The sequence below is a fragment of the Oncorhynchus nerka genome, linkage group LG14 (genome assembly GCF_034236695.1).
Source record: "Oncorhynchus nerka isolate Pitt River linkage group LG14, Oner_Uvic_2.0, whole genome shotgun sequence".
Taxonomy (NCBI): domain Eukaryota; kingdom Metazoa; phylum Chordata; class Actinopteri; order Salmoniformes; family Salmonidae; genus Oncorhynchus; species Oncorhynchus nerka.
Window position 1 is genome coordinate 74,028,188 of NC_088409.1, and position 13,829 is coordinate 74,042,016.

At 40.1% G+C, this 13,829-nt stretch overlaps 1 protein-coding gene across 2 annotated transcripts in view; it reads left to right on the forward strand.

Moving 5' to 3' along the window:
• The window catches only part of LOC115141865 (CD166 antigen homolog A-like), a 58,707-nt gene that overhangs the window by 26,772 nt on the left and 18,106 nt on the right, over positions 1 to 13,829 (forward strand). For both annotated transcript variants that reach the window (XM_029681176.2, XM_029681177.2), the window contains exon 2: positions 12,665 to 12,771. In XM_029681176.2, coding sequence (XP_029537036.2) covers positions 12,665 to 12,771 — 107 coding nt within the window. The remainder of the gene's footprint in view (positions 1 to 12,664; positions 12,772 to 13,829) is intronic.

Here is a 13,829-nt window from a genome sequence, read left to right on the forward strand (position 1 = left end):
GCAGAACAACATGTAGCTTGTCAGGGGACAGCATCAGGCAGAACAACATGTAGCATGTCAGGGGACAGCATCAGGCAGAACAACATGTAGCTTGTCAGGGGACAGCATCAGGCAGAACAACATGTAGCATGTCAGGGGACAGCATCGGGCAGAACAACATGTAGCATGTCAGGGGACAGCAACAGGCAGAACAACATGTAGCATGTCAGGGGACAGCATCAGGCAGAACAACATGTAGCATGTCAGGGGACAGCATCAGGCAAGAAGAATGGGCACTAAAGAGCACAACACAGATGGCCGGGTGCTCCCATGATATAGCGGCATGGTGCGTTGAACAAAAAGGGCCCTGTGCGATAAGGTTGTTGTGCAAGTGTGCTGTCAGTCATCCATCAACGAGATGATTACACCCCTTCCTCAGAGAGTGAGACAGAGAGATGGAGATAGAAATAAAGAGTGAGATGTGCAGCTGTGTGTCACAAACCTGTTCAACTGGTTGCTCTATGCATGTCAAAAATGTTTCCTAAGAACAGGAATCAGTTGAATAACATTGACTTGGAATCATTGTGCAAATTAGCATATGAAACCCTGCCATTGTAACTGACTTACAATGAGCTTGATGAATCGGTGACTGAACCCCATTGATACAGTATGGACAAGACAAACATACAGTTACTCAGCTTTTATCCTCAGCCTCACATTCCAATCTAGTTACATTAGTTAGCTCATAGTACTGAACAGCTGTGAGGAAATGGTAGGCTAGGCTAAACTGCTCTGTATTGTTTTGTTTCTTCAGATTCTAGATGAAAGAGTTTGTTAAATTACTGTTCTCTGTGCTCTCTCAAGAGACTCCAGGGATATGGGATTCAAAATTCCGTGGTGCTTGCTTAATAATTCACGAATACATGGAAGGAAAAGAAAACTGTCATGCAGAGTTAAGTTTCCTTTTATTTCTGCTGCCTATACAAGTAGTGTTCACTGTAGGAGTCTGGCCTTTCTGAAACCAGTATTGATCTAGTTAGAGTGGTTCTCCTAGCTGCTCTCTAACCCCTGCATTCCCAGTTATTTGCCACGGTGTCTTTGTGGACATGCGCCACGGGATCACCATTCATTGCACAGCCCGTCAGTTTCACCACTTAATAAGTGTGGGCTTATTTTTTGTATCTCTCTCCGAAGAGGTGTGTGGCACAGAAAGAGAGAGAGATAGAGAGGAAGAGGAACAACAGAGAGAGGCAAAGGAGAGGAATGCAGGTGGGGTGTGGTGGGGGGGGGAGCTGATTTCCCCCGTGAGCGTGTATCGGAGCTGTCTTCAGCTGTCTCTCCTCAGGGACAGAGCCACCTTAATCAGGAACATGAAAGTATCTCCCGTCCTGTGGTGCCGCTGTCTGTCTGTCTGTCTCTCTCTCTATCTCTCTTTTATTTGATTTCCCATTTCCACTCTATGCAGTATCAACTCATTTCCACTGTATGCAGTATTAACTCATTTGAACCTGAGGATTTGACTTTGAGGATGTCACATCAGAACTGGTGATCTGAACTTATTAAAAGCCCAATGCAGCCCTTTTTATTTTAATATCAAATAATTTCTGGGTAACAATTAAGTAACATACTGTGAATGTTTTCAATTAAAATGATCAAAAGAAACAAAAATAGCCATTTCTCTTGCAATAATTTTGCTAGGACTGTCTGGGAGTGGTCTGAGTGGGAGGGGAAAACTGAAAATGAGCTGTTATTGGCAGAGAGGTTTGGAACTCTCTTTGTTATAGGTCTATTAACTAATTTACCTCATGGTGATGTCACCAGGCAGGCCAAAACTCTATCTCACCAAAACAGGCTGAAATTTCAGCCTGTCTTTTCAAACAGTTCTTACAATAAAAGGGCACAATTTCATAGCAGTATACCAACCTCATAGTGTGGAAATATATATAAAACACAGGAAATCAAATGTTTGACTGCAATGGGCATTTAAATCTTCAGAGGACATAACCATATCATAATATGTCATAACAGCTGACTTAACGTGACATAACTTGTCATAATATGGTCATAACACTGTCATGACACATATATCTGTTGTGACATATTGTGTTATTTTATGACTGGTTATTACACCTACATAAGAGTGTCAGATACCACAAAACCTACCACACAAGGCAAAACATTCCATTACACCATAGCCTACTTGTCAACAGTATGTTTATGTTATTTTAACATTTTCTGAAATTGACCATGTTAAATTATCATTGTAATTGGCATGGCCGATTAATTCGTTTTCATAACAATCGTTAATCAGCCTGTTTGGATGCCGATTATGGCCGATTACATTTCACTCCACGAGGAGACAGCATGGCAGGCTGAACACCTGTTACGCGAGTGCAGCATCAAAAAGACCTTGTGGCTGCAAGGAGCCAAGGTAAGTTGCGAGCTAGCATTAAACTTATCTTATAAAAAACAATCAATCTTCACATAATCACTAGTAAACTACACATGGTTGATGATATTACTAGGTTACCTAGCTTGTTCTGCGTTACATATAATCAATGTGGTGCCTGTTAATTTATCATTGAATCACAGCCTACTTCAACTTGATGATTTAACAAAAACACATTCGCGAAAAAAGAACAATCGTTGCAATAATGTAACTAACTATAAATATCAATGCCTTTCTTAAAATCAATACACAAGTATATTTTTTAAAACCTGCATATGTAGTTAAAAGAAACTTGGGAAATTGTGTCACTTCTCTTGCGTTCAGTGCAAGCAGAGTCAGTGTATATGCAGCAGTTTGGGCCTCCGGCTCATTGCGAACTGTTGAAAGGCCATTTATTTCTAACAAAGACCGTCATTAATTTGCCAGAATTTTACATAATTATGACATACCATTGAAGGTTGTGCAATGTAACAGTAATATTTAGACTTAGGGTTACCACCCGTTAGATAAAATATGGAATGGTTCCATATTTCACTGAAAGAATAAACGTTTTGTTTTCGAAATGAGAGTTTCCGGATTTGACCATATTAATGACCAAAGGCTCGTATTTCTGTGTGTTATTATATTATAATTAAGTATATGATTTCATATTTGATAGAGCAGTCTGACTGAGCGGTGGTAGGCAGCAGCGGGCTTGTAAGGATTCATTCAAACAGCAGTTCTTAGCAATGCTGGGACGCACAGCACTGTTTATGACTTCATGCCTATCAACTCCAGAGATTAGGCTGGCAATACTAAAGTGTATATAAGAACATCAAATAGTCAAAGGTATATGAAATACAAATGGTATAGAGAGAAATAGTCCTATAATTCATATAATAACTACAACCTAAAACTTTGGGATAGACACCTTTAAAAATTATTTTAGCCTAAAATGACATACCAAATCTAACTGCCTAGAGCTCAGTCCCTGAAGCAAGGATATGCATATTCTTGGTACCATTTGAAAGGAAACACTTTTTTTTGAGTTTGTGGAAATGTGAATTGAATGTAGGAGAATATAACACAATAGATCTGGTGTAAGAAAATACAAAGAAAAAAACACTGTTTTTTTTCTCCCACCATCTTTGATATGCAAGAGAAAGGTCCCGGTTCACACTGGTTGTAATTCCGAGGGTGACCACAAGATGGCAGGCGTGTATGTGCAAAGTTTCAGACGGATAACTTGAAGAATGAGCGAACTACATGACATTTTGTGTGAAGTCACCCAGGTACATTTGGGCAAATCGTGAAGGATACATTTGCATTCATATTACATTTTTCTGCAAGAATATCGTCAAATCTGTATACTTTGACTTTGATTTAGCTTTTCAAGTATTAGTAGCCATATTATAGGTTCAACATTTGCAAAACAACCTGTTTTCATAACTTCATAACTCTGAATATTCTTAGAATTTTTGTCCAAAAGGAAAAGGCATGCTGTCATACAAGGTTAGTAGCTACATTTTTTGACATATACAGGGTTTCCGGATACTCCCGGCCAAAAACTCCCGGCCCAGCTCATTGGCTATCTAGCTAGCTTTGTTGACCCCGATTGGTGCTTATTTGACAAATTTAGAGTCGTTCAAGTGAAGACCGCCCACCTCATCGGCGTGCCATGAAGGCGTTGCTCTCTGACCGAATATGGTGTCCTATGGGAAATACTACACCCCTAATGATATAGTGAAGTCTAGTTATGTTCTAGGATCTCTGAGGAATACATATGAACGTGATTTGACCGGTTGAAGCAACGTTTAGGGTTAGATTTTCACAGATTCCTTTTTTCGCAAATTGAACGAGTGGAAATGCAAAATCGGTCGTGTATGCTATATGGACCTTTTTAGGATATGAAAAGGGATTTATATCTAACTAAACAACACTTCATGTTCTCTGGGACCCTTTGGATGATTATTCAGAGCAAGATTTCAGAATGTAAGTACACATTTCACCTGAATTTATCAAACCTATCGCGGTGAAAAAGGTGTTTTCTTGTTTGGAGCTCTCCTCAAACAATAGCATGGCATTTTTTCACAATAATAGCTACTGTAAATTGGACAGTGCAGTTATATTAACAAGAATTTAAGCTTTCAGTCGATGTAAGACACTTATATGTACCGACATTTTTTTTTCTCTAAAATCTGCGATGGTGACACAAGGCGCTGCATGATTTACAACTGTCCCGTTGACGGGACGCCAATCCCTAAGAAGCTGGGAATATTGAAGACTCATGTTAAAAGGATCCACCAGCTTTCATATGTTCTCATGTTCTGAGCAAGCAACTTAAACGTTAGCTTTTTTACATGGCACATATTGCACTTTTACTTTCTTCTCCAACACTGTGTTTTTGTATAATTTAAACCAAATTGAACATGTTTCATTATTTATTTGAAACTAAATAGATTTTATTGATGTATTATATTACGTTAAAATAAGTGTTCATTGTTCATTCAGTATTGTGGTAATTGTCATTTATTACAAATATATATATAAAAATCGGCTGATTAATCGTTATCGTCTTATTTTGGTCCCCCATTAATCGGTATTGGTATCGGCGTTGAAAAATCCTAATCTTTCGACCTCTAGCATGTATGTGATAGGCCAATCTGGCTAATGATGGTCATAATACTTCTTGACAGTGTCATAAAGTGCATTTTCTTAGTCCAAGTAAAGTAACAGAGGATGGTCAATTAGTCTACTCCCTACACTCAGTAATATATTGGAGGGTATTGTGAGTAGACAAATGTGGGGGTACATGGAAAAGAATGATCTGATTACAGCTAATCAGCATGCTTATCGCAAAAACCATTCCACTACCACTGCATTGGTTGATATGACTGACCAGTGGCTCAATGCTATGGATAATGGCAAGTTTGCAGGTGTACTATTTTTAGATTTCAGTGCAGCATTTGATTTAGTGGATCATGAAATAATTTTGACAAAATTAATGCATTATGGTTTTAAGGAGGTAGCATTGAATTGGGTACAGTCATATCTAACTGACAGGAAACAGTCCACCTATATCAATGGTTCATTTTCTTCCCCTCATGTGTTAAACTGTGGAATACCGCAGGGCAGCTGCCTTGGGCCACTTCTTTATTTAATATATACCAACGACCTTCCCTATGCCTTAGTTGAAACTCAAGCTACTACATTTTCAGATGATACTACAATTTATGCAGCAAGACAATCGGTTCAACAGGTATAGCAGGCTTAACAAGGAGATTTGGAGAATATCAGGAAGTGGGTTTTCCAAAACAAACTTGTTTTAAACACCAAGAAAACCAAAGTTATGTTGGTCTGTTCAACTAGGAAAAGGCCAAAACAGCATGGGATACAATTAAGTATGGGAGGAGTACAAATTGAAGAAGTGGCAGAAACCAAAGTATTGGAAGTGCAGCTAGACAACTGCTTATAATGATCGTCTCAAATAACTAATCTATGTAAAAAAAAATTAAAAAAAGATTAACTTCTTGACGCTACCAATCCCTGTAGCGGGATAATTTCCGTCTGTAACCGCTGAATAGCATAGCGCAACAGTCAAATAATATTACTAGAAAATATTCATATTCATGAAATCACAAGTGCAATATTTTGAAACACAGCTTAGCCATGTGTTAATCACCCTGTCATCTCAGATTTTGAAATTATGCTTTACAGCGAAAGAAATCCAAGCGTTTGTGTAAGTTTATCAATAGCCTAGCATAGCATTATGTACACTTAGCATCAGGCTTGGTCACGAAAATCAGAAAAGCAATCAAATTAACCGTTTACCTTTGATGATCTGCGGATGTTTTCACTCACGAGACTCCCAGTTACACAGCAAATGTTCCTTTTGTTCCATAAAAATTATTTTTATACCCAAAATACCAACGTTTGTTTGTCGCGTTATGTTCAGAAATCCACAGGAAAGAGTGGTCATGACAACGCAGACGGAAATTCCAAATAGTCTTCATAATGTCCACAGAAACATGTCAAACGTTTTTTATAATCAATCCTCAGGTTGTTTTTAAAATATATAACCGATAATATATCAACCGCAAATGTCTTTCACAGTAGGAGAGGGAAAAACAATAGCTGTCCAAACTCTGTTGCGCGAGCAAAACTCATGTGACCACCTGACGCGATGTTATCTTTCTGGCTCATTTTTCTAAACAAAAGCCTGAAACTATGTCTGAAGACTGTTGACACATTGAGGAAGCGATAGGAAAAGGAATCTGGTTTATATCCCTTTAAATGGAGCAATGGGAGGCTATGGAACATGGAGTTTTCAAAATAGAAGCCACTTCCTGTTTTGATTTTCCTCAGGGTTTCGCCTGAAATATCAGTTCTGTTATACTCACAGACAATATTTTGACAGTTTTGGAAACTTTAGAGTGTTTTCTATCCAATGCTAATAATAATATGCATATATTTGCAACTGAGACTGAGGAGCCGGCCATTTACAATGGGCACCTTTTCATCCAAGCTACTCAATACTGCCCCTGCAGCCATATGAAGTTAAAGCGAGCAGTGTGTTAAGAAGCAATGAGGCTTGGCAGGGTCATCTTTTCGGAGGACGCATGTCTCTTCTGAGTCTGTATGGGAGTTGCAGCGATGGGACAAGACTGTTAATACCAATTAATACCAAAAAGGGGTAAAAATCCAAACTGGTGAGATAGCTGCTGCAAGTTATGTTTTGAATTGGCTATCTAGTTAGTCTGTCATCAAGGCAAAGGGTGGCTACTTTGAAGAATATAAAATATAAAATACAATTGGATTTTAACACTTTTTTGGTTACTACAAGATTCCATATGTGTTATTTAATAGTTTTGATGTCGTCACTATTATTCTACAATGTAGACTTTCTTCACTATGCAAATAATAAGTTGTATGGATTCACTTTGTGTGCAGAAAAAGTGTTTAACATAATTTTTTAATTACAACCTCATCTCTGTACCACACACATACAGTTATCCATAAGGTCCCTCAGTCGAGCGTTCATTTTTAACCACAAAGACCAGGGTGTTTTTCCAATGCCTCGCAAAGAAGGGCACCTATGGGTAAATGGGTCAACATTTTTAAAAAGCAGACATTGAATATCCCTTTGAGCATGGTGAAGTTTTTAATTACACGTTTGATGGTGTATCAATATACCCAGCCACTACAAAGATACAGGTGTCCTTCCTAATTCAGTTGCTTGGGAGGAAGGAAACCACTCAGGGATTTCACCATGAGGCCAATGGTGACTTTAAAAAGAGTTACAGAGTTTAATTGCTGTGATAGGAGAAAACTGAGGATAGATCAACATTATCGTTATCCGATTGACAGAGTGAAAAGAAGGAAGCCTGTACAGAAACATGCATCATTTTTGCAACAAGGCACTAAAGTAATACTGCAAAAAATGTGTCAAACCAATTCATTTTTTTTGTCCTGAATACAGTGTTATGTATGGGGAAAATCCAATACACCACATTACTGAGTACAACTTTCCATATTTTCAAGCATCATGTTATGGGTATGTCTGTAATTGTAAGTATAAGTACTGGAGAGTTTCTCAGGATAAAAAAGATACGGAATGCAGCAAAACACAGGCAAAATCCTAGAGAAAAACTTGGTTCAGTCTGCTTTCCACCAGACATTGGGAAATTAATTTACCTTTCAGCAGGCAAAATCTAGACTGGAGTTGCTTACCAAGAAGACAGTGAATGTTCCTGAGTGGCCAAGTTATCGTTTTGACTTAAATCTGCTTAAAAATGTATGGCAAGACTTGAAAATGGTTGTCTAGCAATGGTCAACAATCAATTTGACAGAGCTTGAAGAATTTTGAAAAGAGTAATGGACAAATATTGTACAATCCAGGTGTGCAAAGCTCTTAAAGACTTACCTAGAAACACTCACAGTTGTAATCTCCATCAAAGGTACTTCTACAAAGTATTGATTCAGGGGTGTGAATACTTGTGAAAATTTGATATTTCTATATTTCATTTTCAGTAAATTTGCTAAAAATGGTTTCACATTGTCATTATGGAGTGTTTAAAAAAAAAAGTATTTTATCAATTTTGAATTCAGGCTGTAACACAACAAAATGTGAAGTAAGTAAAGGGGAATGAATCTTTCCTGAAGGCACTGGATATGCCAATGATTTGTTTAGCATAGCAATGTCGAATGAATAGAAATATTAGAATTAAGGACTGGTTCAAAACATGAGAAAATAACTAATGACCAGCCCACTTGGGTAGCAACTTCAAAATGCGAAAAAGATTTTACTTGTTAAAAATTTTAATGAAAACATGTATTTAATATTTGTATAAATATGTTGGAAACCGTTTTATGAAAAGCTCTTGAGCCAGGGGATTATCGTGTGATAACTTCCGACTAAGGGCTGTTTTTAGGCCCGAGGTGATAATCCCTGGGTTCTTATGCCTTACTTCTTAAGTAGTTCTACACACCGTTCTACTACATTTACATTTACATTTAAGTCATTTAGCAGACGCTCTTATCTGTTTTTGAAACTAAACATTAAATGGAGTGTACATGTCATTTGTAATAAAAACATAGTGGGGTTTTACGGCTAGTAATTTAAATGGCTGATTATTCAGTTCATGGTTAACATTGTGTCATGTTGTAAGTGTTCATGATTCCTTTTATTCAAAAAAACACTTAAACAAAATAACAAAGTGAAAACGAACAGTTCTGTCAGGCACTAAACAGAAAACAAGATCCCACTGTCACGCCCTGACCTGAGATATCTCTGCTTTCTTTATATTTTGGTTAGGTCAGGGTGTGACGAGGATGAATACGCTAGTTTTTGTATTGTCTAGGGGTTTTGTATTGTCTATGGGTTTTGTATGTCTAGGGTTGTGTAGGTCTAGGTATTTGCATGTTTATGGTGGCCTGATAGGGTTCCCAATCAGAGGCAGCTGTTTATCGTTGTCTCTGCTTGGGGATCATATTTAGGTAGCCTTTGGTGTTTGTGGGTTCTTGTACTGTGTGCTGTGTTTAGTTGCCTGTCTGCACTATTCATATTAGCTTTACAGTTCGTTTTGTTGTTTTGTTAGTTTGTTCAGTGTTCATTCTTTAAATAAATTAGAATGTACGCATACCACGCTGCACCCCCCCCCCCCCCCCAAGGTGCGGACTCCGGCCGCAAACCTGAACCTATAGGGGAGGGTCCGGGTGGGCATCTACTCTCGGTGGCGGCTCTGGTGCTGGACGCAGACCCCGCTCCGCTTGAGGCTCCCCCTACTTCGGTGGAGCCTCTGGTGCAGGGATGGTCGGCGGGACCTCCAGACTGTAGATCGTCGCTGCAGGCTCTTAACTGGGGACCGACGCTGGAGGCTCCGGACCGGGGACCGTCGCTGCAGGCTCTGGACCGTGGATCAACACTGCAGGCTTCGTGCCATGGATCATCACTGCAGGCTTTGTGCCATGGATCATCACTGCAGGCTTCATGCCATGGATCATCACTGCAGGCTCTGGGCCATGGATCATCACTGGTGGCTTCATTCCATGGATCATCACTGGAGGCTTTGTACGTGGAGCCGGAACAGGTCTCACTGGACTGAGGAGACATACTGGAAGCCTGGTACGTGGAGCTGCCACAACGAGTCCTGGCTGGATACCCACTCTAGCTCGGTGAGTGTGGAGAGCTGCACAGGACACACTGGGCTATGAAGGTGCACTGGAAGCATAGTGCGTAGAGCCGGCGCAGGATATACTGGACCGTGGAGGCTCACTGGAGGTCTGGAGCGTAGAGCTGGCACAACGCGTCCTGGCTGAATACCCCCTGTAGCACGGCAAGTGCGAGGAGCTGGAACAGGCCGCACTGGGTTGTGCTGGCGACCTGGGGATACCGTGCATGGAGCTGGCGCAGGACATCCTGGGCCGAAGAGACACACCGGAGACCAGGAGCGCTGAGCCAGCACAATCCGTCCTGGCTGAATGCCTACTCTAGCACGGCAACTGCGGGGAACTGGAACAGAGCGCACCGGGCTGTGAATGCGCACTGGAGACACCATGCGCATCACCTCATAACACAGTGCCTGACCAGTCACACGCTCCCCACGGTAAGCACAGGGAGTTGTCTCAGGTCTAAACCCTGACTCCGCCAATCACCCCATGTGCCCCACCCCCAATTTTGGGGGGGAGCTGTCTCTTGGGCTTCCATCGTTGTCTTAACTCCTCTTATCATCGCCGTTCCTCACTCGCTGCCTCTGGCTGCTTCCATGGCAGGGTCTTATGTCCTCCACTCCCTTTTCTCCCGGGCCTAGGATCCCTGCTCCTCCTGGCCATGCTGCTTGGTCCTTTGGTGTTGGGATCTTCTGTTACAGCTCTCGTAGGTGGTAGGAAGAGTGGACCAAAGCGCAGCATGGTAAGTGTTCATGATTCCTTTTATTTAAAAAAACACTTAAACAAAATAATAAAGTGAAAATGAACAGTTCTGTCAGGCACAGACACTAAACAGAAAACAAGATCCCACAAAACCCAAAAGGAAAATGACAACTTATATGTGATCCCCAATCAGAGACAACGATAGATAGCTGCCTCTGATTGGGAACCACACCCGGCCAAAAACAAAGAAATAGAAAACATAGACTTTCCCACCTGAGTCACACCCTGACCTAACCAAACATAGAGAATTAAAAAGGATCCTTAAGGTCAGGGCGTGACACATGTTGATGGTCACCTACTCTTGTTGCTGAGAATTACCTTATCTCAACAGGCAGCAGGAGCTTTATCCTCTGTAATCCTGTCATTTAGCACACTGTGATTCGTTCCCATTGTGGTCCATTGCAGTCTGAACAGATAGTATTTTTTTAATACAAACTAATTTAAAGTTCTCCAAGAGGGTGAACACGGCTTTATTTGACTGTTCAAAAATACATATTTGAATTTATCCAATGGAAATAGGATAACTTCACAACTGCTTTGTTTGAGATTATACTGTGGGGGTGTAATATTTAGAACTTGGATTTTAGACTTTTGGTTAAACATTTATATTGAATAAGGTTGTGTTCTTTTTGTAAAGCTTTGTAACTCCCTTTGTCACTATCCAGTATTTGCAGGTCTACCAGGTTCTATTACTGTGTTCAGTTTGACATGTAACCGAATGGGTATTGAGTGTAGAAAGTCACACGTTGGGCTATTAGATCTGGTGTGCACATACAGTACAGGATGCAGGATGCCACTGGTCACTCTGGACAGATCTGTGTGGACTCCATGGTAACCATGGTAAAAGCATTTACTCCCATTCAAAAGTGATTCAAATTCAGTGGTGCATGGGAAGCAAATGAAAACACTTCTAATGGTTACTTACTGCTTGCTGACAGGAACTTCAGCTCTGCCAAAAAAATGTTTTTATTTCTGTGTTTTTCATTGGGGAAAAAACAACACTATATTGAAGTGGCATGTGTAAACAGTGTAGCGAGCTTCTATACAGATAGCATACCCTGCTGCTGCTGCTTTTGTTGAGAAGATTAGGTCCCCTGATGTTGCAATGGAGGTGATCAATTTAGGTTTGAATGTAAAATTGATCTGGACAGTTGAGTACTTAGTTAATTGTTTACGTATGGGGTTAAGGCTTTTTACCAGTAAATCTAGCACGTACAGTATGTTAATTGCCGTCCTTTAGCCTCTGTTCAAGGATTTTTATTGGTTCCATGGCTCTCCTATGTCATTTCCTTTCCTACACACCCCCTAACCCTGACCTGAACTCTGGAAAGGCTGAAATGTGAGTGTTGTTTATGGCTAGCTGAGCAACACCTTGTAATCAGTTGAACCATGGAGGACCTATTTTTTCTCTCTCTATGCCTGTGTAACTATCCCTCCCCTCAGTCCCCTGTTTTTTCTCTCTATGCCTGTGTAACTATCCCTCCCCTCAGTCCCCTGTTTTTTCTCTCTCTCATGCTGGACTTTGTCTTCACAGCAACATATTGGGGGCGGGAAAGGTTGTGAAGTAAAGTGGCTGTAAATAAGCAATGTCAAACGTTGGCTACCCTTGTGCATTTCGTTAATGTGCTATAAGGTAGACAGACACCTGTCAATTAACAACCTTTTAGATTAGATATATTTATGAAGATGAGCTGGAATTCCCCACAAAAAAATCAGTAAGACCTGAATACATTTGAATGTCAATAGATCTCTGTCTGTGTTAAATATTTAATCAAATTTTCCCACTGACTGAGTAAATAACCATGTGTTTTTCACTCTCTCTCTCAGTGAGCGGTATGGATACAGTTATCGGCCTGTATGGAGAGACCATTGAGGTGCCATGCAACAATGGAGCCCCCAAACCAAAGGACCTGTTCATGACCAAATGGAAATACGTAAGTTGTTCATACACTGAGTTTATCAAAACATTAAGAACACCTTCCTAATATTTTGTTGCTCCCCCTATTGCCCTTAGAACAGCCTCAATTTGTTGGGGAATGGACTCTAAAAGGTGTCGAAAGTGTTCCACAGGGATGCTGGCCCATGTTGACTCCAATGCTTCCCACAGTTGTGTCAAGTTGGCTGGATGTCCTTTTGGGTGGTGGACCATTCTTGATACACACAGGAAACTGTTGAGCGTGAAAAACCCAGCAGCGTTGCAGTTCTTGACACACTCAAACCGATACCATATCCCGTTCATAGGCACTTAAATCTTTTGTCTTGCCCAAAAACTTGAAATTGGTGAACATAATTATAGAACAAATCAAATCAAATTGTTTATATAGCCCTTCTTCCATCAGCTGATATATCAAAGTGCTGTACAGAAACCCAGGCTAAAACCCCAAACAGCAAGCAATGCAGGTATAGAAGCATGGTGGCTAGGAAAAACTCCCTATAACACCACGTAATTATGCAGTTAAATTAAATCGTAAGAGAAAATATATATTTTACTAACATGCTTTTATTGATTGTAAAAATTATTTAAAAAGGTATGGAATACAGTTATGGGCATACTTGGTAAATCTATTTCATCATGCCCATCTAGTGTGGAGGTTGACGGGAGAACAATAACAGAACCAGCTGATATTGGCAATAATTTTGCAGATTTTTTTTTACAAAGAAAACTAATTTACTGAGAGATAATGTAAACACCCATTCTTGCAAACAAGCCAATGGATTGATGATCATATTAATAGCAAAATAAACTGTTATTTTATTCTACCATTGGGGTCAGTAGAGGAGGTGTTAAACCTTTTAAAGTCATTACCTATGGTTAATCTACAGATGATGATCTTATGGACAATTTTTTACTTTACTATACTGCTCCCCAGATTGCAGCTCAACTGAAATACATATTTAATTGGTCACTGGAAAATGTTTGGAAGAATGCTAAACTGTGCCCAATCCGAAAGACGGCAAAGAACCCATTACTCCTACCAATAGTCAACCAATC